At 37.7% G+C, this 27,774-nt stretch overlaps 1 protein-coding gene across 1 annotated transcript; it reads right to left on the minus strand.

The window, feature by feature from the left end:
- Positions 1-180: 180 nt before the first annotated feature.
- On the minus strand, positions 181-27,542 carry LOC105397496 (photoreceptor-specific nuclear receptor). Its single transcript, XM_048631130.1, has 11 exons — positions 26,993-27,542; positions 20,634-20,762; positions 19,597-19,711; positions 15,475-15,578; positions 6,174-6,288; positions 3,388-3,539; positions 2,940-3,030; positions 2,608-2,716; positions 2,082-2,196; positions 1,611-1,730; positions 181-419 (listed from the first exon to the last, which is right to left on the minus strand). Exons 1-11 carry the CDS (start codon positions 27,081-27,083, stop codon positions 181-183), a joined length of 1,380 nt encoding a protein of 459 aa, XP_048487087.1. The 5' UTR covers positions 27,084-27,542.
- Positions 27,543-27,774: the final 232 nt, after the last annotated feature.

The following is a 27,774-nucleotide window of genomic DNA, read 5'->3' on the forward strand; positions in this document are numbered from 1 at the left end:
AACCTGACTGCTTCTCTAGGCGCCGCTCTCTTTATTTATTTCAGTTTATGGAGATGGAGTGAAACATTTTTAGCGCATTTACATAAGCAGGTTATCTGCACATGTTTACGATGCAAGAGTTTTTGTTTTGAAAACCCGCTTTGGCTTGCTTTACTCTTTTTGTATCATCCTACACTGAGCCTAATTCCTATACATATCAGCCAACACATTTTCCATCGGCGTCTGTCCAATAGTCTTGGCAAAGAACTCTCTTTCCAGTTGCTGAGGAGTTAATAACCTCAGTAATGGCAGTAACAGTAAGAGCCGTCCGAAGCGAGCGGGGGCGGCGCTGTGGGCAGTACGGGAGTGGGTCATGAGCATGACTTGCGCTTGGTCTTGCAGGTTCTCTATTTGTAGCGGGTCTTTTAGGCCGCGGGTTTCTGGAAAAGAGAGGGTTGGTTAGATGGATAATTGATGACGCTGGGTGGACGATCTTAGGCCTGGGTCTCCTATTTACGCCGTAGGTCGCGTCCAGCGTCACGCCGTAGGCCGCGTCACGATGCTCACTATAGAAATGTACTGATGCGGTCTCCCTCACACGCCGACGTTGTCGCGTAGACATAATGAGCATTGTGACGCGGCCTTCGGCGTGACGCTGGACGCGATCTACGGCGTAGATAGGAGACCCGGGCCTAGAAATGTAGGTAGAGGCTTGACGAAGAACATGATAAGAACTGAATGTTGTATGTACGTACCGGAATAACGTATAACAAAATAATATGTTAAGTATATATTAAGGCGATAAGTCCGCCTTTGTGTACATAGACTGTGAATTAATGTAATCATCTGTATACTTATTTTGTATGTTTTTATGTGTATGCAATAAAGTGTTTAAATAAATAAAATAAATAAATGTGTACCCTCTAAGAAGCGAAGGCCTACTGATGATCTCTACCTCTAGAGTCATCTCTAGGGGTGAGCGAAGATCCGGTGAAACTCATGACAGGAGCCATGCGAACGTCCTATAGGTACCTTCTAAGTCATTCTGTACAAACCACTCTGACCTGACTTAAACAGCACAATGGCCTTCATACAAGCGAACTCGGGCGGGTCGACCAGCACGGGCCAGCACCTCGCGCAGCCGCCGCAGCGACGCCATAGATGTACCGGATTCTAATTAAGACATCCACTGATGACTTACCGGATAATAGAGATAAATGGAGCAAAGATCCACTGATGACTTACCGGATAATAGAGATAAATGGAGCAAAGAGCCACTGATAACTTACCGGATAATAGAGATAAATTGAGCAAAGAGCCACTCATGACTTACCGGACTCTAGAGACAGAGGGAGCGCAGATTCGCTGACAACGTACCGGAGATTCCTCCCCTTGTCTCTTAGAAATACCCATTGAGGACTTTCCGGATTCTTTCTAGAGATATACGGAGCGAAGATCTGCTGATGACGTATCGGACTTTAGAGCGAACGCTCGCTCATAACATACCGGTATCTAGAAACAGGAGGATTGAACTTCCATCGGAGGGAATTTCTCTCAGCAGAGATTGCGACTGGCTTCTTATGACACGGGCAGTAGCCTACTATATGAAGATTATGAAACATTCCTCTCACCAGATTTAAACAGCACAATAGCCTTCATACAAGCGAACTCGGCCGGGTCGACCAGCACGGCGCGGTAGCGGGCCAGCACCTCGCGCAGCCGCCGCAGTGATGATGATGATGTACCGGATTCTGGGGAGAAGAGGGAGAGATATGTAGGGGTTTTAGCTCTGTGGTAGCTGGTATTATTGAGGGGTTGCTTGTCTTTAATTTACATGGTGACGTATGTAGCTACCGTTACTAAAGCGTCAGTGCACCCTGTGACTGATTCTCAAACTTTTTTCAACGCGGTGACTATAATAACCTGTAGTAATGACTGGTAGCTAGGACACGCTAAGAAGACCTGACAAATATTTTAAGAGCATTTCATACTTTTAGTTTCCACGCGCTTGGAAAGTTTGGAGTGTATCAGATTAACATAGCATCCGTTCTATACCATAACATTTATGCCGGTTAAAAACAGCTACTGGCAATAAAACCCACCTTGATCTTGCTGATCGCTGCCAAAGAGTGTAGCGCAGGCGGCGTCGAGTGGCAGACACCACTGTATGGCGTTGAGAAGGAATAGCTCCGACCACGCTTCTTCAAGGAGGATCACCTGCAATCATTGAATAAATTTATACCAGTTATTCTGCTGTTAAGCATCCAGTGGCGTGCTTTGGAAGAGGTACGTCCAGTAGTGCACTTGACTGATAGGCTGATGATGATGAATCTGATGTTATCTGTTGCTTGCTATGGAAAAACTATGCTTTAGGGTTTTTCTAAAGAATTGCTAAAGAAATGAAGTGATTCGTCATAAAACTAAGGATATCAACGTAGGTTGTTCTTAAAATATGTGACCTGAAGTGGCAAACAGCCGGTTAAATCTGCTAAAGAATCAATGACCACAACAAGGCAAACATAGCGTGGACGCCCTCCAACCCGTTGGACCGACTCACTTAGACCAATATCCAGCAGTGGACCAACATATGCTGAGGATGATGGTCAGTGAGACTGAGTGATGATGTACCTGATCACGGAAGGCAAGGCTGGCGAAGGAAGGCAGGTTCTTGGCCCACTTGACTGCCATGAAGAGGAGCCGGGCGGCCGTCTCCGCCGAGCTTTCTACTCCGAGTGGCCTGGAATGATGTAATTATTATAAAATATGTAGTTAAGTATTCAATTTGTTAAGAAGATAATATAGAATACCAGGGTATCATCCTGTAGTCGAGAGACTGAATGTTTATACGTACTTTTGTTAACTTTATACTTTACCTTCTATCATACTAAGGCCTTTACCGTTCCAGTATGTCACTGGAACTTTTTCATTGCTCGTGAGTGTAGATATGAAGCTACTCTTACCTGCAAGGCATACAGTTCTGCGGGTAGGTTGACGAGGCAGGTGGGGAGTAAGATGTAGAGTCCTCTTCGTTTGTCACGTCGATGCTGTCGTCTGGAAACATGATGGATCATTAGGTAATAGTATAGCGGGACGCTAGAGTCATGATGGAGTGCAGAGTTTGGATAAAGAAGTCCGAGGACTGATACTGTGGCGCTTCTAGGACGTTTGTTACCTATTTGTTGGCTTGCTATGATGGAAGTTAAGAATGACTTACTAACAACTATACCAACCTGAGTCCTTTATACCCTGATTACACCTACCGAGTAGAGTGCAGAGACAGTATACGCGGCCGATCATCGGTCAATCCGGCAGAGGATACTGTCTTAGTCACTCTACTCGGTAGTTGTAATCAGGGTATCAGACCGTTATGTCAAATTATTTTTTTCTATATATATCTAGAACACTCACCATCACTATCGCTATGGTAAGTCTTCTCCTCCCGATCCCTCGAGGAGTCTGGCTGTGTGATCTGCGGCGGCGGCGGCGGCAGCTGAGGGTAGTGGGGTGACAGTAGCGGGTAGCGGGCTGGTGACAGCGCCATGGCGAGTGAGACTGGTGGCCTGGAAGGACGGTTTGCGGTTAGATAACATGTCCGGCACCAAAAATTGGAAACCTTTTTAAAATCAATGAGTCATTAGGTTGTAGAGGGTCTTAATTAAACCTAACCACGATTATTATTATACCTATCTACTGCATCTTTTTAGACCTTACGTACCTAAGTATCTGAAACTGAACATTAATCTACTCAGCCATGTAAGAACACAAAGGTGAACCTCTATAAAAGGGTCTGCGGACGTGACGTCTACCCAGGGGTAGGCAGGCAAGGGTATCTTGGGACTTGACGCATGGACCCTTTTACATATCGCATCCGTATTCTGTACGGCTTTTCGGCTCTGAAGTTGCTGTAGTCCGACTTGTGTTTGTCTCAAGTAAAGAGACAAAAAGTGTCGGGAATTATACATATACCGTGAGGTTAATTGAGGAAAAGCGGCAATACCTAACATTAATTTGTAGGTGTTAGCCACAAGTAGCATTATATTTTGACGCTTTTCATCCACCTACATATCGCACGCATCGCACATCATGCGAATCAGTTCTGTACTATGCGTCCTCTGTATCGGCACCATAGTCATTTTCTGATGCAACCTCTAGTAGTCGGTTTGCTATAAGAGTTAAACCCTGAAGTGGATGCTTACTTATTAACTGAAGATGATGAAGCACCCAATTGCAAGCAAGCGTTTTTATTTTTAGCTTCAAGAGTTTATTTATTGATGCTCCGAATCGGTTTGTACTCGCCAACCCTACCACAATACCCGACAACCCTGCATCATCCACATGATCAAAGGTTCCCCTCGGGTGACTGGGTTTCATCACTTGTATCAGCCTATCAGCTCACTGGGACGGGACATAATGTGATGTATCGACCGTTGAGCCTGCCGTGATCGTTGGTCCGTCATCTTTCTCATCTACTTCTAAAGGTGGTTTAAATATAAATGTATTGTGGGAATGGAAGAGTGTTGAGAAGCGGTGGCTTTTGAATTTAGTTTCTAGTGATCGCTGATTGGAAATTATGTTATATGGTGGTTTTTGTCTTTTGTTTTTGGCTGAGTACTTACTATTATGACTAGGCCTAAAACCCTTCCTTCATTGGAAGGAGTCCGTGCCCCAGCAGTGGGGACGTGATGAGTCGCGATGATGATGATGATGATTACTATTATCGCTATGCAGAAATTAATACATACATTCGGTGCGTGCTATGTTTGCTGCCACGCTTCTTTTATCATATCGTATTATGCTCTTCTGAAAAGGTACATACCTATTTACTTCCGTAGTTTTTGAGAGCCTCACTTAGTTATAGAAATAAGTTCATAATATAGATTTTCTTAAATATTACATTAGCCATCATAATTTTATATCTTTTGGTAGGTACTTAGGTACTTCGCATAACTATACCATTTGCGAGTCTTATAAATGTTATTCAAATATCATTCATACCCCAATGTCATAAAAGCTAAAGTGTGCTATTAAATATGAATTGATCAGCAACCTAATCTCGGTAAGTGCAAATGTGTGTTGGCTGAAAGATATTATTATGGAAATGTAATATTTTAGATGTCCCAAAGATGGTGGAAACGGTTTTGATTCAACTGTTACTGTTATTCATCAGTTGTTTTTTTCTGGCTATGCGAATTATACTTTCAGTAAGTAGGTAATATTATTCAGTTACGAGTATAACAATACTTTAAGAAAACCTAGATGTAGCTTGAAACGTATTCGGTATACTTATACTATGGAAAATTACGATCGGTACTGTAAGTACGTATTGAACAGGTAGGTACTCTCTATTTCTATTGGACATGATAATCATTAGTTTCGTAGTTTTTGATTATGTGTAAAAGTATAGTATTGTAATATTATATCTAAACGTTCCTCGATTACCTTATACCTGAAACGCGTACAAGCACCAGTGGAAATCTAGATACATAAAGGAAATTCTTTCCAACCTACCCGTCTAAACATAAAAAGTAGACAAAAATCCACTTCCCACCTTCCAAGTCAATTCACTGGCAACATTTCAAAGGACATTTTCTGAGTCGCTGCCCATATTTACCTCTACCATGGCGCCTTTTGGAAAAACTTCCTCTAAACGACGCCTTTAAAACGCAACCTCACGGAAAACTCGCTTGCATTTGTTTTTATGACGCTCGTTGGTTTCGCGTTTGTCTTTAGAATGTGTTCATTTCGTCATGATGAGAAGGAAGCCGAGCGGAGAATCGAAAAGGAAAGCGGTAGGTGTTAGTAGCTCTATCTCTTTAGTTATTTCAAAAATGTTAGATGTTTGCGAATGTGACCTTCTAGGTGATAAAAACTGTGCTTAAAACGACAGTACGCATGATTTTTAGATCGCACAGAATTCATGCTAATTTGAGTGGCCAATTAATCCTCTTTCACCACAGAGACAAACCCTAGTCGACATCCAGTGTTTATCACCGATAGGTACGCTATCAAGAATATAGTATATAGTTGTAACACCGGGGAAATACATTAGTGCGTGCGAGTGTACTTTGGGTTTGTCTGAGCTTAGATTCTAATGTCACAAACACAGTTGTGCGACCATTATGCCTTGAAACTGGGTTCGTTCCCACGAAGGTCTCAGAAACCAGACTAAATGTCAATAATAATAAGGTTCTCACCCAAAAACCCCAACAGCGACGGCGGCTTCCCTCAAGGCGCGTTCCTGGTCCATGTCCCTCAGGGTCTCTGGTCTAATAGTGGCGGTGTTGCGAGGCTGCCTCTCGTTCTGCACGGCTGAGGAACGGAATAGCACTGATCAGGTCATTGGGGTATGCTCGTGACTGTGAAGGTTAGGGGGTTGAGGGTGAGGTATGGAATTTGGGAGAACTAAAGGGGCTTGATAGAGACAACACTTTAATATGTATTTTACTGTGCATATGTCTATAGTATAGTAGCATAAAAATATGTATGTATTATTACACTGTGTATCTGTCTGTAGTATTTTAGCATAAAAAAATCGGTTTAGCTGTTTGGCAGCTACCAAACGGGTAATCGTTTATTACTTCTACGGGCTAAACCTATCTTTGTTTTGTCTTTTTAGACCTGTGCAGTGTCAAACTATTAGTGTTCACGATTGTATTTTTAACCAGAATCAGTTGCCACCTCTCACGTACAGGGGCTAACTTTGTAGACTGCAGAGAGGAAGTGAGTTTTCCTTTTATTTCACATACAACCTGTGTGGGCGCTTTTTGTTCGGTGTACTTAGGTACTGTGGAAAATGCTAGGGACCTATATTATTAACGTAAGAGTAACAACATGAAGATCTTTTTAACTGACTTCAAAAAAGGAGGAAGTTCTCAATTCGTCGTTTTTTTAATGCTTACTTACTCATAATCATAATTAATTAGGCCGGGTTAATTATGTGTGTAAACGCCTGTTTCATGATGACTTTATAAAGATTGTTTGTATCGTAAAAGTCATGCAGACATTTATTACTTTGACATCGCGAAATAGAACCTCTAGCACGGGTTTGGCTATTTATGAAAACGAAAAAAGTTTACGTTTTCTCCTGTCATCTGCATACATTATCTGTCAAAAGTTTCATGATAGTTTCCATTAGCGGCGCCACTTAGTATGCGAGAAAACGTAAACTTTTATAGTTTTCGACAAACTATCAAACCTGTACTAGACCTGCTGGCTCTACCTAAGGAGGTCCGCCCACTGTTAGAGTCGAGGCGGCGTCGCGGTGGCGTTTGGCGGAGCACCTAATGATCAAATTTACGGAAACAATTTGAGCATAATCTACAATCTACAAGTCATTTACAACTAGTTTAACAGTGTCTTTTACCCTGTACCACAATCTAAATTAACTACCTACCTACTAATAAAACACTAATTAACTACAAGTACCAGTAACGACCGATCTGAAAATCAGTTTACAATTCAAGATTCAAGCAGCTGAATTAGGGTGCGGGCCCATTGGTGCGCCGTGTCGTCGCAAAGGAACCATCATAAAAATATAATATATGGTAGCAACAACGCAACACACCGAAAATAATAATGTGTGTGGGTACATCTCACACACGGCCATCCAACCGCAAGCTAGGCAGAGTCTGTAATATGGGTATCGACTGCTGATATATCTACTCTGTCTGAGATCTACAACACAGATACATATCGGGTGTTACCGGAGTACAAATATATATCTTTAAACAAATAATCTGGGATCTTCGGCATAGCAGTCAAATATCTTCAGCAAAAAACTACACCATTCGTCAGACACCAATGCAGCCTCGCCTTAACCTCACCCTTTGCTTCAGACGACATCAGTGAACTGTAAATCTGTATCTTCCGTCCCGCTCGCACCGGAAATGATACCTCAAAGATGGCCGCCAGGGGGTGGGGCCTCGTGATTTATAGTGAAGTTGCCCGGAAAGGGGGAATAGTGTGGGGGTTGTTAACTGTAGTTGATGTTCCGGTTGCCAACTTCGACTTTGCAACTACGCTGCTTCAGCTATGCAAGGCATTGAAGGTTTTGCTGGTAGGGGATAGGGTTGGGGTTGGTTTGAATGAGGTATGTTTCGTTTTGTAAGGCCGGAGTTGGATTAGATTGGATAAAAGTTTGAGATGGAATGAGGTTGGTGCGATTGTTGGGAAAGGTTTTTGAGTTGATGATTTTCTGTTAGGTTTTTTTTATACTTTCGGTCTAGAAGTGTGTATGTTAAGTAGTAACTATCTAGATTTTTAAATTACTTACTAAATAGTGAAGGTGTCTTGGTTATTAATAAAAAATAACTATATTTGCGATTCTCTTACAAATTCATTGATGAGTCAACGATGGAAATGGCAATGTCAAAATGTGACTTCAAATATTTCAAATATTTTGGATTTTTCTCATAAGTAAATGTTACGTTTGTTCCGAGCCGAATGTACAATTTTACGCAATGCAATCACGTTCAGAATAGTAGATACTACGACTGGTTCCCAACAATCTGCCTGGAACATAAAATTGACAGATGACGATAATAGTTTAGTTTCCTTCGAGACTGAGTAGAAACTTAGATTCACAATATACGAATAAGATGGAGAGTCAGGGATTCTACTTCTAAAACATCCTGTATGCGAATAAAATGTTATTGGAACCTACTCTCAACATCATCATCATTTGTCTACGAATTTAGAATTGTTATAATTACCTACTTATAATATTTATGGTGCCGATTTGTAACATATTGAAACCCCCGAGTATTTTAAGTAAATAAATATTGCCTTAGTAGTATTGTTTAAACTGAATAGTAGATGTTAATAATCTTAAATTCACAAGAGCCAGCCACTTCAACTACATTGAAAGAATATCCAAAGCATAAAAGTTAGGGCAAGCTATAGTGCCTCTATCCTAAATACCTATAATATGTACAGCCTCCTAAAATTTGCAAATAAAATATACTGCGCACTCAAAACAGGGAGGATATGAATTTTATCACCACCATTCTTTTCCACAAAATAAAAAAATCCCTCGACAATATTGGGCATAAAACCACAGATCCAGCGTTAAATTGCACGTCCCAGCCATACCAAATAACAGACATAAAAGGGACCGGCCATAATTGAAAAATAAAATCAAACGAACCCAGGTGCAGGCCTCATCTGTGTGACAACCCTAAATCTATCCCTAAAGTCGTAACCATCAAACATACTCCCATCTCTTTCCTTCCTATCTAAAACAGCATCCTCTGTCTCTCTCCCGAACGACTTCTGTCGCAGTGATTTGGCTTAAAGTTTATTGATTCCAATAAAAAGGCCAATCCAATTTCAACTGTCAGTTCTACAGGTTTGAGCTTAAATTCCGTCGCCCGTCGCTGATTCTCATTTTATTGCTGTGCTCGAAAACTGATTTTGAATCGTTTTAATTTTGGAATCATATTCGTTTGAATTTAAATTCGCCTTTATAATAATTTATCTATGCCTTTACATTTCAAGAGAATTTTATACGCAACCCTTTGAACATAACGTTGAATTTCGCTTGCTGTCAGCTAGTTAGTTATGGCGTTCTATGCAAAGTGGAATATTAATACAGGGTTGGATTAAGGGGTTTTATGCCTGGATTAAATTCGCATTAATCAGTGTCTGTTACTATAGCTTTAGCTCTGGTATAAACAGTTAAGTGTTAGGGTACGCGACGTCGGATTAAGAGACAGTCGGTGAAACAAGTGGATTTTGTAACAACCTGCTATAAGCAGCAAAACAGGTGTAAAGTTTTCCGACATCTGTATTGTACTGTCATTAATTACCTATTACATTGTGTGTATACATATTATCTTAATAATAAGTAAATTACAACTCAAACAAAGCATTCTCTGGTATCAATATGATTTGCACTATATATAGGTACTTTAGTTTTATTAAGCTTAAAAAGCTTAGCATTCAATTATTATTATTAAGGATAAAATTATTAAAGTAGGTAAGTATCAGATGTTCGTGTTGCGCATTGGTTAGTGACTTTGACTGTATACTGAGGTTTGGATCCGGGTAGACAGACAAAGTGCCAATTTCTCCATTGTCGGTTAGAGCATAACCAGGGAGTAGTGGTTTATTTTTGACACATCTGTCATGAATTTTATATGGAGATCAAAATCAACCCCTGTCGGTTAGATAACCGACTATGGAGAAATTGGCGTATTTTTGTTCTCGGATCATAATTTACATGTGCCAAAAAGATGCCATCTTACTAAACTTAATAAATTTATCTGTACCTAACCAGAGTAGTGTTGGTTAGAATAGACATTTAAAAATTACCTTTTAATGAAAAGATTTTCCCTTATACATTTTGGCGTAAACAGTACTTTAAGTCCTGGATTAAGCCAGCGCAAAGACGGCACAGCGCCGGATTAAAACTCAGAATCGCCCCATTAGCATTTAATTTTACAAATGAATCTTTAATTCTCTCCTGTGTTTTCTCTTTGTTAGCTAAATGTCAAGCATAGTATGTTCTGAATAGAAATAAATGACTAGTATTTTTTCATAAATATTGATGTAGGATTATGGTTTATTAAAATAGGTTTTACTGATTTTCAATTTTATCAAGTGAATTTTAATGATTATTGTATGCGTAGGTAATTGCCTAAAAATTTTTTATAACATAAAAAAATATTCTGCTATTTTTTAAACGATATTCATTTCAGTACCCCAAACATTATTTAACGAATCTCAACTTCATAGCCACAGCTAGGTAGATACAACCGCAAAGGCGACAAATTGACATCATTAACACCCACCCAAGGCTTCTGACTAAGTGCATCACAGAGGAAACCGTTCTGGGAATAATTAGATCGGCACGTTGACATCTCAAAGTGTAACCAAATTAAGCTTTCCTTTTGCACGGAAGAGAGCCGAGAGCAAAATAATACAAAGCTAAAGTAATAAAGGCGCGCGCGGGCGGCGTGCCTCAGGGTACGCGTCTCCGCCCGCTACTGTTCTGTGTAGTGGGTTTTGGCCTTGTTGGCTTTTTAAAGTGTTTCTTTTAAATTGGAACGTGTGTTTTCAGTGGTTGTGTTAAGTAGTACTATTATTTTGAAGTTACCTAATGTAATATATGAAGGTTTGAAGAAATGATAAAGTGATTTGAAAATAAGTTCATATTGCTGTATTTTATTTTAATTATATATTAAATCTGATTACTGAATAAAATTAATTTGTCTTAAAAATATAAAATACAGCATCTACCTGTATCGTAAAAAACATTGATTCCCTGAGTAAATTTTGATGATATGGGATGATAGCTGACTACAAACCGGGACAAACCCTATATCTGCCTCATTTACGCAAACATCTTTTTTACTCGTTCTTTTCGCGTTAAATTGGATCACGGCGCATTGTTCGCAGGTTATGGTAATCCGTGAAATTCGTAATGGAAGTTCAAAGTTTCATTCGTTCAAGTGTTGCTCGTTTGTTTTTTATATTATTCTTGTTTATTGAGTCAATTGAATGACTGGATTTTTTTAAACAAGCTTGGGGGTTTTATTTAGAAATCATGTACAATTTTATAAGTCAGGGACTAGCTAAAACATGTAACGTAACCCTTACATGTTTCAGCTAGTTTTTAATTGCTAAAAAATGATATTAAACCAAAAGATACAAACTTCAAACCACCCCATTCAAATCTGACATTTAAATTTTTCCACCAAACCCGCCTGTGCATAACCAATTGCGAAAACCGAACTAAACTAACAGACGTATGCACGACTTAACTCGAAAAATTAACTATTGAACAACTTCCATTCTTTACTAAGCCATAATTTGTATACGGGGCGGTTCGGACACGTGACGACACGTGGCGTTGAAAAAAGGGATTTTTGAAATGTGTCTATAAAATACTGTTTGGTTGTCTCAACTAATGTGTTCGCGCCTAATTGACTCGTTTAGCCCTTGTGTGTGACGTATGGTGAGTCTGGAAGATTTGTTTGCATTTTATTTGAGGTTATGATGTTGTTTTGACAGGGTTTGTCTGAGTTCTTTGTTGTTGTGTGGGAGTGGGAATGAAATGAAATTTGTTTCGTGCGTCACGCTGGGCATCCACTGAAACACCAGTGCTGTGTCCTTCGAGTTCCTCTAAGGCGCAGCAATAGCTGAGTGGATGTGCCTTTTTGACACGCAGCATATTGTCCAATGTTTTGTACTGGTACATATATTTTTTTTGTTTGATTTAATTATTACTTAAGTTCTTTATACATAAGTACTTAGCTGTTTTTGAAAGTTACTGTATTTTTGTTTTTTCATATATTTTTTTTGCTGTGTGTCAAATAAATGATTTCTATTCTCTATTCTATTCTAAATGTGCTGCGAATTCCATTTACTCAAAACTTTTAATATTTATGTGGTCAGACCAATTTATTAGCACTTATGTTTTATCGTCTCTTTATACTACTTACGAAAAAATACCACACTTAAGTAGGTTCCACACTTGAGTAAATGTAAGTAATTGATATTATAGACTGAACGAAAAAATATAATAATATTATACTTATACATCCCGATTTTTGAAAGTGTTAGATCTAACACTTTCAAAAACCAAGCTTTCCAAAATCGATCGAACCCGTCCCCAGGATAATAACTGTGGTAAACTATAATAATAAATAATAACCCGTCGCGATGCCCGGGGCATCTTCTTTTGTCAGTGTGTCCCTCATTTGTTCTCACACGCCACCTATGTCACTAGTTAGTGCAGATTTTACGCTTAGCGTTGAAGGGTTAACATTAGGGTCACTTCATTATTCATCGTTGTATAGATGTTTGTTCGTTGTGACAGTGTCGATGCTTTTTGTATTGTGGTCAAGAGTTTGAGATAAAAGTTTTAGATTTAAATATTTGTATTTTTAATTTATTGAATTATGAAAAACAGATGAAATTATAAGAATTATATTACAAAACGTAAGTATTCTAAAATGTAGATTGCTTTTACCTACCGTGGTGGTACAGGAATTTATTGAAAAGTACACATAAATAGTAGGGTAATCTAACATGCAATAATATTTAATTATAATATGCACAGTTTATAGATTTTTTTTATTAATAAAGCCCTGCTTTGGTAAAAATTGCTCTGCATAACCGCTGCTAAATCATAAACATAAAAAATGCGTTTATTTGTGTAAATAAAAAAAAAAAAGTAATTTTAAATCATTTTTCATTGAGATTTTAACATAGGAACCACGTTTTTGATCATGTGATTTGATGATAATTTATACTTTTATTGATTACTAGCTGTTCCCGCGCGCTTCGCTTCGCCTTAAAAAGTTTTCCCGTGGGATTTCAGGGATAAAAAGTAGCCTATGTTCTTTCCCAGGGTCTAGACCGTATGTATACCAAATTTCATTCAAATCCGTTCAGTAGTTTTGGCGTGAAAGAGTAACAGACAGACACACAGACAGACAGACAGACAGACAGACACAGTTACTTTCGCATTTATAATATTAGTTAGGATTAGGATTTATGGTATGGACCGGAACAAACCAACAACACAAACCACCACGCAAAAGCATGAACAAACGCAAAATCTAATAAGACCAATTGGAAGACCACGCCTACTTTATAATGAGTCGAGCTGACATGTTCCCACAAACCACTAATGTGCTGATAATTACGAAAGTTAAAACTACAAAGCATCGCCTCGAGGTATGGTTAGAGGACGATGGTAGCGTGGAGTGCAATTTTATCAGTGATCCGAGCAAAGAAGGTCTTTGATTTCAGGAATAAAAGATATGTTATGATCATGGTTGTGTTGCAAAAAGGGTACTAATGAATAAAATATTGATTAAATTTTGTATGGGCATTTTTTTTATTGGTGCGCCCAAATCTGACATTGGAAATAGGTTTTCCAGGACGAGTTGTGTGGACCCTTTTCGGCTTAGTATACCAATTTCGCAACACCCTGTATAGTATGGTTAGAAGGAAATCTCATCGAAATGTATCGTATTTTTACCGTTTGTACCGTCATCTAAGATCATTGATCATATTCACGATGAAATACTTCTAACGTAAAATATTTTTACATACTTTAGTACTTCATACAGATTACATCGCTCACTGAGAAAATTTTATTTATTTATTTATTATATTTGATACTTTATTGCACAAATATGAAATATAAGTGTACAAAAGGTGGACTTAATGCTAAAAGCATTTTCTACCAGCCAATTTTACCCTTTAGTAGGTTGATATCGGATATTTAATCGCAATTGATTTTGAATACGTAATGAAGATTATAACGGGCTGTAGAAATGGCGAATGTTTTAGAAATATTTGATTTTTTAACTTTCTTACGCAATAATATTTATAGTTATCCGGTTCATATTTTTGACACAAATAAAGACATATCCGAGGGTTTGGTATATTATATATTTCTCTTTTAGAATATAAAACATACGATGAAACACTCTGATTTAAAACTAATAAAACTGTCAGTTTTATTAATGATATTTAACAAAATGACCAACCTAATAAGTTTATTCATCGATCAATACTTATTTCGATACAAAAGAATTCAACGTGTTCTCAGAACTTACACATTTCTAATATTAATATTAACCATAATTTTAACTTAACATGTTTATTAATAAGTAACTAAGGGCGTCTTGCACAACAAAGTTAATCAAAATTAAATCTATGACCTCTTGCTCTGACATTATACTGTCAGAGCAAGAGGCAAACTATTTAATTTTGATTAACTTTGTTGTGCAAGACGCCCTAAGTATCGGCGATCGTGAAAACAAACGCGGAGCTAGATAATTTCAGTAGGTACTTTATAAGTACATAATTTTTAACTGACGAAAAATCGTTTTACTTTATTTATTTTTGCATTGGATTTATTTCTATAATTCTCTCACGGTTAACCAATAGAATACACCTCAAATAATTCACCACTATAGCAGATCTTTTAATGCAATTCTTCAACTTCATAGCCCCAATACAATTGATCGATAATTTCTACAATTAAACTCATTACCTTTCGATAAACCCTTCGATATCATTCTATAATTATAGGAGGGATTGGACAATGCTTGGGCATCAATAGCATCATACAGCAACCCGATAATATATTATTCATGATATCATGTCATTAGTTATACCATTGGCTTTTCATCGACGTGAAAAAAGATTTTTTCACTAATATATTATGCATTATGCATATTATGATTTAAACTAATCAAGCGTATATTTGTTTATCGATATTTGCGACACAATTTGATATGGGATCATTTTGATTTTGATAATCAAAATGTTGAAGTTAGTGGCGATGCCAGAGATCCCATATACAATACAATATATTCATTGTTGTTATAATAGCTTGTAGGTTAACCTATATTACAATTCGTAATTCCATACCCAGTTTAGATTTCCACCAAATACGTTTGTTAGACGTCAGAGCCTTATTCACTATGCAACACCCGCACCAAAAATCGGTTATTCGACAGACATAGCACTTACCATCCTTATTCATGCCCATGGCGAGGCATTTCTTCAGTCGGCACGCCTGGCATTGGTTTCGGTGAGCCTTGTCCACCACACATCGACCCGTGCCGGCCTGGCATCTAGGGGGAGAAAGAAAAAGGGTTTTAGAATGTACTGCTACTGATGGATTTTTAACTCCGAATAAATATAAATATCAAAACACACACGGATAGTCTCCATACATTTACCTACATGTATTAGGTAGGTACATAATTATTTGGATGGAAGATTTTCTTACTTTTCAAGATCTGAGTGTAAAATATGTGTGTTTGTATGCGTCTGTTTCTGGTTAAATCCACTATGTTTTGTTTTAATAATCTATGTAATTATTTAGAGTGTTATACTAGATAGGGTCGTATTTATGTGTGAATCCGTCAAGTAGTTATGTTGTAGGTGTAACTCCATAATGTAGAGTTTAGACGGGCTTGTGTATAAATAAATAAGTATAATGATGGGTTTGTGGTAGCATTTTTTAATCCGTCGCATACATATCCGGTAAGGTACTTCTACACCGGTCATTTGCACTAAGTAAACAAAGAAAGAAAGAAAGAATCAATCAATATTTTAAAACTCGGCCAATTGATAGCTATATATAGCGCCACATACAGACACACACGTAAACCAAACTGAAAACACTCCCTTTTTTCGGCAAGAGGTTAAATCTACAATAAATGGCCCTGTCAGAAATAGCTACATACAACCACCACAATCTTCATCCAATCAACGAAACAAGATGGCGGAAGGAAAAATCTGTCAACACAGGGCGTAATAAAGATTAAAGATATTTCATTACTTGTAATCCCGCTACGTAATAGGCTTATAGTGGGCTCGAAGGACCGTTCTATGGTGACGTTGTGTGGGATTGTGGTACAACATGTTATGTGTAGAGGAAAAGCTATTGCTACGGCGGCCGCGGCGGCTGCGACATTCTACTTATGTATAAAATAAACTGTATTTGTTTTTCCTTCAAATATTATACTCACCTAAAATACTTTAAAAAATAATTTACTGTTACATTACTCATCATTGCTTTAATTATTCATTTTGATACAGAACATTATTAGTTTGGCTGATTAAGCAGCTTTACTTAATTTAGGTACCTATAAGTTTCTTTTGCTCTGAATTAACATAATATACTGAAGCTATCCAAGCACTTTGGTAGATTTTTGAAAGCATTCCTTATTGAATGTACTACTACCTAATATAATAAATTTGATTAAGAATCAACACCCACTTTAGATACTTAAACAATTTAAAAAGTATTCATATTTTCCACCCTATTTCCAACATCCCAAATCATTTCCAGATTGCCTCCGCCAAACTCTATCTTTCAAAAGTCCATTTGGTAAATCGAATCACTAAAGAATAAAGCCGTCCGCACACATGGTATGTTGCTATCTACGTAAGGGTGCGCGCACAATGGCATTATGGTCGGTGCCGGATTAATCGTATATCGTATCGCCACTTGACAAAATGGGGCCAAATGTTAAACTGATTTTAATTTTATCGCGGGTTTGGGATCTGATGGCGAGATTTTGGATTTTGTTGAATAATCGCTTCATACTCGTACATAGATATACTTGTTTATACTAGTAATTTTTAATGTGTTAACCATAACTTATTAAGGAATAGTAGGTTTCAAAGTTCCAAAACTGTGACGGAAATAAAAGAGAAAGTCGGACTAAAATATAGTACAAAAGAGCAAATATTAAACATCTGTGGCACAGTTTTACAATATCACTCTTTAACTTAAGAAATACTTGGCAAAACATCAAAAGAGGATAGGTAACAAGTAACAACTAAGTCAACATTCTGGTAATATTTGACTGAGCTATTGTGAATGAATCATTAACTAGGGCATTACACTTCGTTTTTCAAAGACCAATAAAGTAAAGGCTCGATATTTTCCATTGATTTATAATTCGTGACTTTTGAAGACGCCTATGTCCAGCAGTAGTTAACTACAGGCTGATAATGCCGATACTATATTTTAGGGTAACTTTGTACGTAAGTATAACTTTCCTAAAAATGAAACCGCATACAGCGATCTATCACAGACAAGTAAATCACAAATTAATAACACCCCCTGCACCCTAAAAGATCTTCAATCAAAATGTTACTAATCCAACTAAACATTGCATTATAAAGAACCTATTTGGTGAATTCACCATCGAACTACCAACATCCACTTTAACGTATAACAAATAGAGATGATATTCCGTTGGTTAGAAATGCAAAGAGGTCGCATCTGCCAGCCAGTACCAAAAATGACAATAGAAAAAGCGGGAAGACTTGAACCCACTTAAGCCGTGCACTGCAGAGGAGCATATTTTTAATTCTTGGTGCATCTGTGTACTCGCGACAAAGTTATTATTCTGAGCTCGCGAGGGAAACTTCGACCTCATTGAGCTCGGGCCTTTTTTGATTTGATTAATTGTTGAACTTTTTTTGAAATTGCTGGTGAGTTTATATATTTTTAGAGACGGATAGGAAGCATAGACCTAGGGCTGATTTTTCAATGGGCAGATAAAAGTTATCTGAGGAATAATTCTGATGCTGTCGCATCAGAATGCTTGTATGAGACAGTGACAGGAACTATTTTATTCCTCACATAATGTTTATTTGACTATTGAAAAATCAGCTCTTAGTACACAATAGGAAGGTAGTAAGTATACCCATTGACTTCTCTTGTTTATCTAAAACACTCTATCCACGGTCTTTTTCATCCAGCCTGAATTTTAAGGTGTACGTTTTCCTGTTTTAGGTAACCAATATAATGAATAGTTTGATCACAATGAAACCTCACTGGATTTCTAGTAAACCCACCCACTCAATATTTGTCTATTGAGTAAGCAGGCATGTATGGATATTTTTAACCGACTTCAAAAAAAGGAGGAGGTTCTCAATTCGTCGGGATCTTTTTTTTTTTTTTTATATTTTTTTTTATGTATGTTCACCGATTACTCCGCCGTTTATGAACCGATTTTGAAAATTCTTTTTTTGTTGTATTGGGTTGAGCTCCCAGGTGGTCCCATTTTTTTTTCAGAATTTTATCTCACCCCCAAGGGTGGGTAAAGGGGTAAAAACAGGGTATGAATTTCCATTTTGGGCACATATTAACCGATTCTAATGAAATTAAGAACGTAAATATAGTTCTTATAACAAAAAAATATGATGGTGACCTTGAGCTGATCTGATGATGGAAACGGAAGGCAGTCAGGGGAACTCCTCAACGGTATATAGCAACTACTTCGTGTTTAGGCTTGAATGATTCGTATTGATTAGTAGGACTTTTTGGTATCATTTGCACCTTACTTTTGATTGAAAATTATTACAAATAAACTAAAAACTATTAAATAAAATAATAATTAAAAAAATTAAAAAACCGACTTCAAAAAACCACTAAAATGTAAGAAATAATTTAAGGTTTACACAAATTCTACTCGTATGAGACAGTACAAGTATACCTAAGCAGGAACTGTTCTTTTTTGAAGTTGGTGCCATATTTCTTCAGATTACTTTGTCACCGCACCAACATCAAAAAAGAACAGTTCCTGCTTAGGTATATTTGTACTGTCTCATACGAGTAGAATTTGTGTAAACCTTAAATTATTTCTTACATTTTAGTGGTTTTTTGAAGTCGGTTTTTTAATTTTTCGTAACACGGTTTTTCGCTGATATTACTGAAACGGCTGGTCAAATAAACCGATTGTTGAAGTGATCTCATTTTATAAGCCCCCATTGTTTTGTGTCGTGGGTTGGGAAAGTGTTGGTTTAGTATTTCGCTGTTTCATTGTTATTTATTTGTTTTACTTTCATTTTAACGCCACATATATTGAAATAGAGTTAAAATAAAATACCAATATTTAGGAAATCATTTGGTATAATGCCTCGTATTCACTAGGCGACAAATTGTCGCAGAACCTGTCTAGGCACATGTCGTCTACGTATTGCCGCGAAGTAGCGCTCTGTTCTGCGACGTCGCACGCGACTATACAGCGACATCTACGTGTCGCAGAACAGGTTCCTCTGGGTCGTGAAGCAGAGCTTGTACCGCTAGACCACCGAGGCATATACTCGGTAGGTGTAATCAGGTACCTGTATATGAGTTTCCTCCTCACGGAGCGCTTGAAGAAGCCGCTGCAGCCGTTGCAGGCGAGGATGCCGTAGTGCTTGCCCGAGCTCGTGTCGCCGCACACCACGCAGACCAAGCCTGGGGGTGGAAATAATAATGGTTATCATAAATTGATAGGCGTTAATTAAATCCTGGTTCTGCTATAGTTAATATTGTTATAAAAATCGGCGTTAAATGTTACAAAATGGTAGTTCTTAATGGTAGTATCTATTCATCTTGCATTCTTGAACGAATATGAGGGATAAACAAGTTGTGGCGCTCTTTGTGTGAGGTAAGAGATGAGTCGGAGCGCGTCTTCGCCACGATATAAAATTCAAGAAAATAAACGTTTGCCTGTTCATATTGTCCACTCGAAAACTCATCACGAGTTCTTATGCGGCGGTATAGACATCAGTTGATCAGCTTTCTAAATAAGTAACTTAAATGCAAAGTGTGGAAAAAATGGTTTAGTTAGTCGAGAGGGGATGATTGGTCTTGTCATTTTAACTTTTATACGACTTACAAGAATTCATGATAGTGATGACCTTTTCAAGATACTATAACCTTTTTAACACCCTGTATAGTGTATATCTTAATTACCCAGATGGTTATTTTTCTTGTGCGGCGCGTCGGGCAGCCAGGGACGCAGCGCGGGGGGCGCCAACGCCGCTGCCACCAGCGCCGCTGAGGACGGGGGCGTACAACGATGAGACGCGGATTTGTCGCATTATACAGAGACAGATGACGATTGAAGAGAGCTAGGCGTAGGACCGAGTGCTTTACTTACATGGTTATCCAACGGCATGGATGATTTTGCGAGTTGGACATTCGTTGATCAGCTGTCTAAAGAACTATATCCTACTGATAAGGGTCTTACAAAAGTGGTATAGTGAGCCTAGAAAGACTGAGTCAGCTTGCAATTTTAACTTTTTAGTCTACAACCTACACAAAATCGTCAGAATGATCCCCTTTTCGGCTTGCTATACCCTTTATAACACCGTGATTTCTCTCTATTTCTTACCCAGATGGTTGTTCTTCTTGTGCGGCGCGTCGGGCAGCCAGGGGCGCAGCGCGGGGGGCGCCAACGCCGCCGCCACCAGCGCCGCTGAGGACGGGGGCGTCCAGCGGAGAGACGGGGACTTGTCGTCGCCTGGTGAGGAAAGAACACTGTCGTAGTGAAAGAAAGAAAAATGGTCATACGGCTCGCGACCTATCACGTGTGTACAAACGTACAGCGAAAAGCGGGTGATTCGCTTGGGATTCACCTCTGATTACCCCTTCGTTGTGAGCATGATGTATGTATGTAAATTAAAAAGAAAGCAAAACCATTATTGAGTACTTGAGTGCATGAAAATGATAGTATGGATTGATACCCAAAGGTAGCTAGAGAGCTTTTGTATACTTGGGTACATCAGATCTATAGGGATAAACTGTGATATTTGATATATTGAGAGGTTTTTTTTCAGTTTCATACTAATGTAACTTACCTACATAACAGAAGAAGAGAACTTAACAAAACGTAGGTAATAAATTCCAACGCATCAACTAATAACGTCATAAAATCAATTTAGAAATGTTACGGATAGCCGAAACCATATCAAAATCAACTCAATATTACAACCGTAACTCAACATCGGTCCGGCAATAAACCAGCAATTGGTACTCACACCCTTTCGGCTATTCATTCGTTTTAGGGTTGTCAACTAACAGGCACCTTAAAGTCGTAAGTTCTATTTTATATGTAATGTGAAAAAGCATTTTTTGGAATTGTATTTATATTATGTTTCTGTGTACAATAAAGTGTTTAAATAAATAAAAAAAAATTATTTTAATATTGAAATAGTAACATTTAGTTAAACTACATAACTAAAAATGGAATCGATTTTTAATGTATCGACAAAAGTTCCTTTACCACTGTCACAACTGAATTACGAGTAGGTACCTATTCAATAAATTATTAAGTCGTTTTTTATATAAATTTTTGATAGTGCTAAATGTATAATAGGCCTTCAGAACAAGATACATTTTTACCTACTGTAATTTCATGAATCGTAAAACTAAAAATTAATATTCAGTTCATTGGCAACCCTAATAATCAGTGCGGCCCTTAATCCAGCAGGGGAGCGGCCCTTAGCGACTAATGTGGCAAATCTATTAAGTGATTACTTTAACTTTCAAGGGTGGATTCGATTTGGTATGATAAGGCTGGTAGTTAAATGCGAGTTTGATTGCGAACTATAAAAAAAACTGAAGTTCTTGAGAGATGAGATTTGATAGAGTTTAAATTAATGCTGTGGTTGAAATTTGTTTGAAATCTCTGTGTAAGAGTATAATTTTTTTAATTTCTTCTTACTTTCAAAAGATAAAAAAACAACATCACAAGCTTAAAACACATTCAAATTAATAAAAAGAAATACTGTATTTGTATAGGGCTAAGAAGATGTTGCTACGAAAATTCGTAGCAAACATAATGCTACAAACCACTTTTCAGATAAAACTTTTAAAAAAATCTCGTTTGGTAAAATTTTAATATTTAGTAAACGAGTAAAAGTGTATACCTATTCATTGATTTAACATAAGACAGACACGCGAACTTATAACCTCCCTTTATTTCAGAGGGTTGCTCTATCTCTGCACTTGAAGCCACGAGTCAAAGCCAGTTAGCAATAATTGCTGCCTCACAATCAACGCACAATGGGCACATCCCATTTATTTATTTATTTACCTATTATTAACTGTCGGTGGCAGTCGCAACACGTTGGCGTGTAGAGCTAAGGAGAGGTAGAGGCGGCAGTGGGATTACTATTTTGGAGGAGTGTGGGGGAAAGTTTGCTAATTTGTAAATTAAGTATCATAACACATATATCAGTGACAAAAACAATCGTCAATGTCGAAAAGCCTGTTTGTTTGTGAATTCTAATAACTTAACATGATGGATTTGGTTCGTTGTTATAGCGACTAATGTGGCAAACCTATTAAGTGATGACTTTCACTTTCAAGGGTAGATTCGATTTGGTATGATAAGGCTGGTTGTTAAATGCGAGTTTGATTGCAAACTACCTAGGTATAAAAAAGTGAATTTCTTAAGATATGAGATTTGATTGAGTTTAAATCAATGCTGTGGTTGAAATTTGTTTGAAATCTATAACTGAAATCTATTTCACTAGAAAGTATATAAATATAAAATAGTGAAAGAACCGTTGTTATTATATCTGAGGCCTTTTATATATGAAAATGCTTTTTTTTTACTTTCATTTAAATACTGGTTTTATCAGACCAGTTCGAATGTTAGTTTCCGCCAACTTATTTACTCACAGAAGTTATTTAGAAATAGATTATGGTTGCAAGCAAAAGCTCACTTCTCGTGGCCGCCATTTTGTATCTGTCCCTGTCTATCCCATTCGTAGCTCTACACAAAATAAGATAACTCGATGACGGGCGGGCCTCGTCAAATTGTAACTACATTTCGGTAACAATGCGATTTGGGTGAATTTAATTTGTTTTTGTCTCGTTACGCTTTTGCCCTTTGTCTGACACGGCCGTAGTTTTTGGTACAGTCTGTTTTCTCTTTCTTTCTTTTTCTCTCTCTATCTCTACCTTGTTTCTGTGAGGGGCAGTGTTGCAATTTAATAAGATTTTGTACCCATTTTAATATTAATCCACCTAACGCTATTTTAATCAAGGCCCGATTTTCACTCTTTGTAAATTTTATGAGCTAAGTAGGTATATTAAGGCTTTTACTTACTATTGTTCTGCAATTATCTAATAATTTATATGAATGAATGAATAATTTATATAAAGTAAGTAATGAAAAAGAGTATATAATAGGTAGGTACGTAAGTCACCTTTTATCACAGAAAACCATGGGAAACCATTTGAGGTAAAGGAAAGCTCACTAGGAAAATCTAAGTAGCTATTTTGTAAGTGTTAGGCATTAAAAAATGACAATTTAACAAGATACACAGCGCATACCAACATTACCAACCATGCTGTTATTCTATTCTATTCCATTCTATTATTTTTACCCACAGATAAAACCCGGCCGCGCAATATGCGAGCAATATAAAATCAATACCATAAGATAGGTCCCTTGGGTCATCCCATATGGGGCCCCAGTCATATTTCATACTGTAGGTTAAACTGTTTCATATTATGATTAATTCGAGATTAGCAGGTTGGTTGTTTTGTTATTGACCGGAAAAGGGTCGGATTGAATGAAGAGAGTTTGGTTTGGAGTGCCTGATGTTATTAAATGGACAAAAGCTTGCAGCTATTTGGATAAAAAGGCGAAATGTTTATTTTAATTGTAATAGGTAATTTTTGGTGGCAAGTATACATTTACTATATACAATGATTATAATAACATGTGTTATTATAATCATTGTTACCTAATACCGGGTGTTGCTAAAGTGGTAGGTATACTAAGCTGAAACGAGGTTAACACAGCAGGTCATTCTAAACAACATTTACATGACTTTCTGAGTCACCCCGTTTCGGCTTAGTGCTATTCCACTTTTGTGACCCTGTATACCTACAGTCAACAATATCCTATTCCTCCCACTCACTCCAAGACTCTACCAAAGCTCGGCACACTTCATGTTTTTCAATGGGCCAATAAAAGAACGCTCCCAATTGAATCCCCGAAAGCCTTCCAACTCAGCTTTCGTACAAAGGTAACTCTATATAACGAAAAACTTTCGGAGCGAGCCACGACTCTATCTCGTTGTTTTAAACGTGCCGATTGCACGACAGCTCTCGTTCGTTCGTTTTTCATCAGCATAAAGTAACCCTCTAGAAGCGTTTCAGTCTTGAGTGTTGAATTCCTATCCCGGATTTGGGAGATTTGTGCCCCCCTTCGGTATAGGGAAAAAGGGAGGGTAGTTACGAAATTAATCAGAGAGGATCAAGGGCTTGGCGCGTCAAAAGAAAAGGAAATAAAAGGCAAGCGACAAAGTTTTCCAGTTCTATTGGAGGTTTGTGAGATGGGTAGAGATTTTCTTATCAGATTCTGTTGTGAAAATTGTTATTCTGGTTTTTAGCGTGCCGACGGCTGACTAACAAAGGTGCTAAATAATACGTTCACTAAAATATGTGTTAAAACTAAATATAATCGATAATTTACTAATTTAGACTAGGGCCTCATTGTAACTAACACATTTCCATGGATTTTATGGAGTTTTGTGTGGATTTAATATCTGAAATAAATGAATTATTATTATAATGGCGCTATTCTTACAGCGATTCAGAATGTATTTTTTAGCTTTTCATTCTGTTTATGTCTATAAATAGGTATTCATTACTAAAATAGGCAGGTATGTAATATCAAAAATAAAGTTACTAAGTATCTTCGACTTAGGTACATATACACAAAATATTCCTACCACAAAGAGCAACTCCAGCCATTTTCTGTTCCATTCTGAGTAGCACACTCTGGGACAAACAAACATTGATTTATTCTGATACCGCGGCTTTAGCGAGGCGGCGTTGTCTCGACATTTTTCTGACTTCCCATTTCGATGGCGGGCCAAACTTTTTTTTATGGATCTTATTAAATTACCCACTTCTCTTTGTATTTCTTTGCGGCGGGGTTTTATTGCGCCTATGTGTCTTCCGTTTATTGCTTTCTTTGGGTGTGTCTCAAGACTCTCAACTCTTTCTGTATGTGTGTTTTTCGCCACTTCTTCTTGAGGAGAAATTTGTTTCTCTGGTAGGTATAACGTTTAGTGTGAAAACTGAAGAGGATTATATTCTAATGTCACAAAAAACGTAGCTCAGATAATTTGTAGGTATATATTTTTTTCGAATTTCCGATCAGCCGGTGACCAATTAAACTCGCTTTTACCAATCAAGCCCACCCGACCAACAAGCATAAATATTCAAGAACACGCAACGTGATTTCCAAATTCCACCTCTGCTATTGGCTGTTTTGTATTCAGAACACTTGCTGACCGGGTAAAGTGGCAAATCATGGAGCGGCTGAAAATCAGTCAAATAGACCCCGAGTTACTGGCAGACGTTGGCTGAATACTAATGTCCTTTGCCTGTATTTTTAGGCGCGGTAAAAAAGAACGATCGAGTGGAGTGGGCGGGAATAGACGCGAAGAGGTTATGAAAATATGAATATAGAGTACAAAGAGACTGTGTATAGGTACTTACCTACCTTTTACATAATAATGGTAGGCTAATTCTGAACCCATATATTCTGAAATTGGATCCAGCCCGCCGACGGCTTGCCACCCGTGTTATTCAGCCATTGTGTCGCGACGTTATTATAGCGGAGTTTTTTAGTTACCCCTTATTAACGTATTATACCTACCTACTTATTATTATAATTATGGTATATCTAAATGAAACAAATAGATGTTTAAAACTCAGTTTAAATATATTATAATGAAAATTTGTGAAAAAATTTGATTGATTACCTTTGGGTGTTCAAACGAAATTGGATAACTATTAGTATTTATAACTTCAATATATAGTTCAAACATACATAACTAAATATTGTATTTGTAAAAATAGGATTGATTGCCTAACAACATAGCCAATAAATAGGTTTAGGGGACTTTCAAAACGGAATTGGATATAAGTATTTATGGCGATTCACCAATCCACACAATGTCTAAGCCCTAGCAGTGGGGATGTGATGGGTTGTGATGATGTGATGATGATGAGGCGATTGATAGCTAATAGACAGAGCGGTTAGCATTTTGTGTTTAGATTCGATGGAATTAAGGCCCTTATGCTTGGGAACACCAATAAACTTTGGGCTAATAAGAATAAAAACACCAATTGGGTACCTACTTATAAAATGTTTATACTATGGTAAAAAAACCTGTTTCAAGAGATCAAGCATGCAAGACTTGTAAGGTTAACGCAGCTATTAACGCCCCATATCTGCAAGTATAACCGACCGACTTTTAACCAATTTATCTTTTACTGGATTTTCAAATTTAATTTTGGTGATAGGTGACATACCATCATCTAGGGCCCCAAGCCTGCTAAGGAATGTTGGCACAGTGTTGTGTGTCGGCAGCATGGGTTTCGCATTCATTATCTGCGTTTTAGAAATATTTATTGGATAATTTTTAAATAACTAATGTTAATATACAGTAATAAGTATTAATGTTTCATATTGCACTACTGGGACTCACTAACCAAAAGAAAACGGATACCTAAAGTCGGAAAACCATTCAGGCGACATAGCATTGAGCCGCCATTCCTTAGCAGACTTGAGGCCCTGCTGAAAACGCCACTGATCTCGCACGAAGCATCCCTGAGAGGTCCTTGAAGGTTGACATTGGTAGAATATGTCCAAGACTAGGGTTTAGTGTCAAAAAGGCTCCATAATTTTCAGTTTCATTTGTCAGGTAAACTACCTACCGTTCATCCGATTGTGGTCCTGATGCTCCTGTGTCAACTGCAATGGTGTTTGAGCTACTTCCATTGTGTTGCCGTAATACTTTAAGTCCATACACGATATTATATTACCTTCAGGTTTTTATGTTAATTTCATAAAAAAACTATTTTCATATTGTTAAGTACAATATAGGTATTAAAATCGGTTCTTACTAGAATTACTTAACTTTATCGAAATGCGTAATTTTATTAATTAGGTTCAACATTTCGGTGATTAATCCAAAACATTATAAAACTGTTTGTACAGGTGACAGTCACAATAGTATCACCAAAAATTAAACATCACTGTTTATTATTTCATACGCAATTAACATCGCAAGATACTTATTTCAAATAATTAAATTAACTGTAATTAAAATTCAACCTCCAAAATTAAATCGACGACAAAAACGAATCATTAACATTAAAAACTTTTTCGACGAAAATATTTGACAGTTCCGTGGCGGGAAACCAGAGCGACCATAGAGCGCGCGGCGATTTTTTTCCGGCGGGCAAGGGTTCCGCGCGTTTAATGCCACAGCCGGAACACTTTTGATGTGGTTATCGTTCCTTGGCGTGAGTTTGGCTGGGGGCGGGGCTACAAACCCCGCCCCATTGCTTTTCGCTCGCCGGCGCCCAGACAGGGGGGTTTGAGTTCGATTTTGGGTCAGCTGTTAAGCGTCCGTTTTAAGCTTTAATTTGTGGCATTACGCGGATGTTGCTTCGGCTCGATGGAACGCAGTTTAGAGTAATGACGTCGTTGAGTT

Source organism: Plutella xylostella, chromosome 28 (assembly GCF_932276165.1).
Source record: "Plutella xylostella chromosome 28, ilPluXylo3.1, whole genome shotgun sequence".
Lineage (NCBI taxonomy): Eukaryota > Metazoa > Arthropoda > Insecta > Lepidoptera > Plutellidae > Plutella > Plutella xylostella.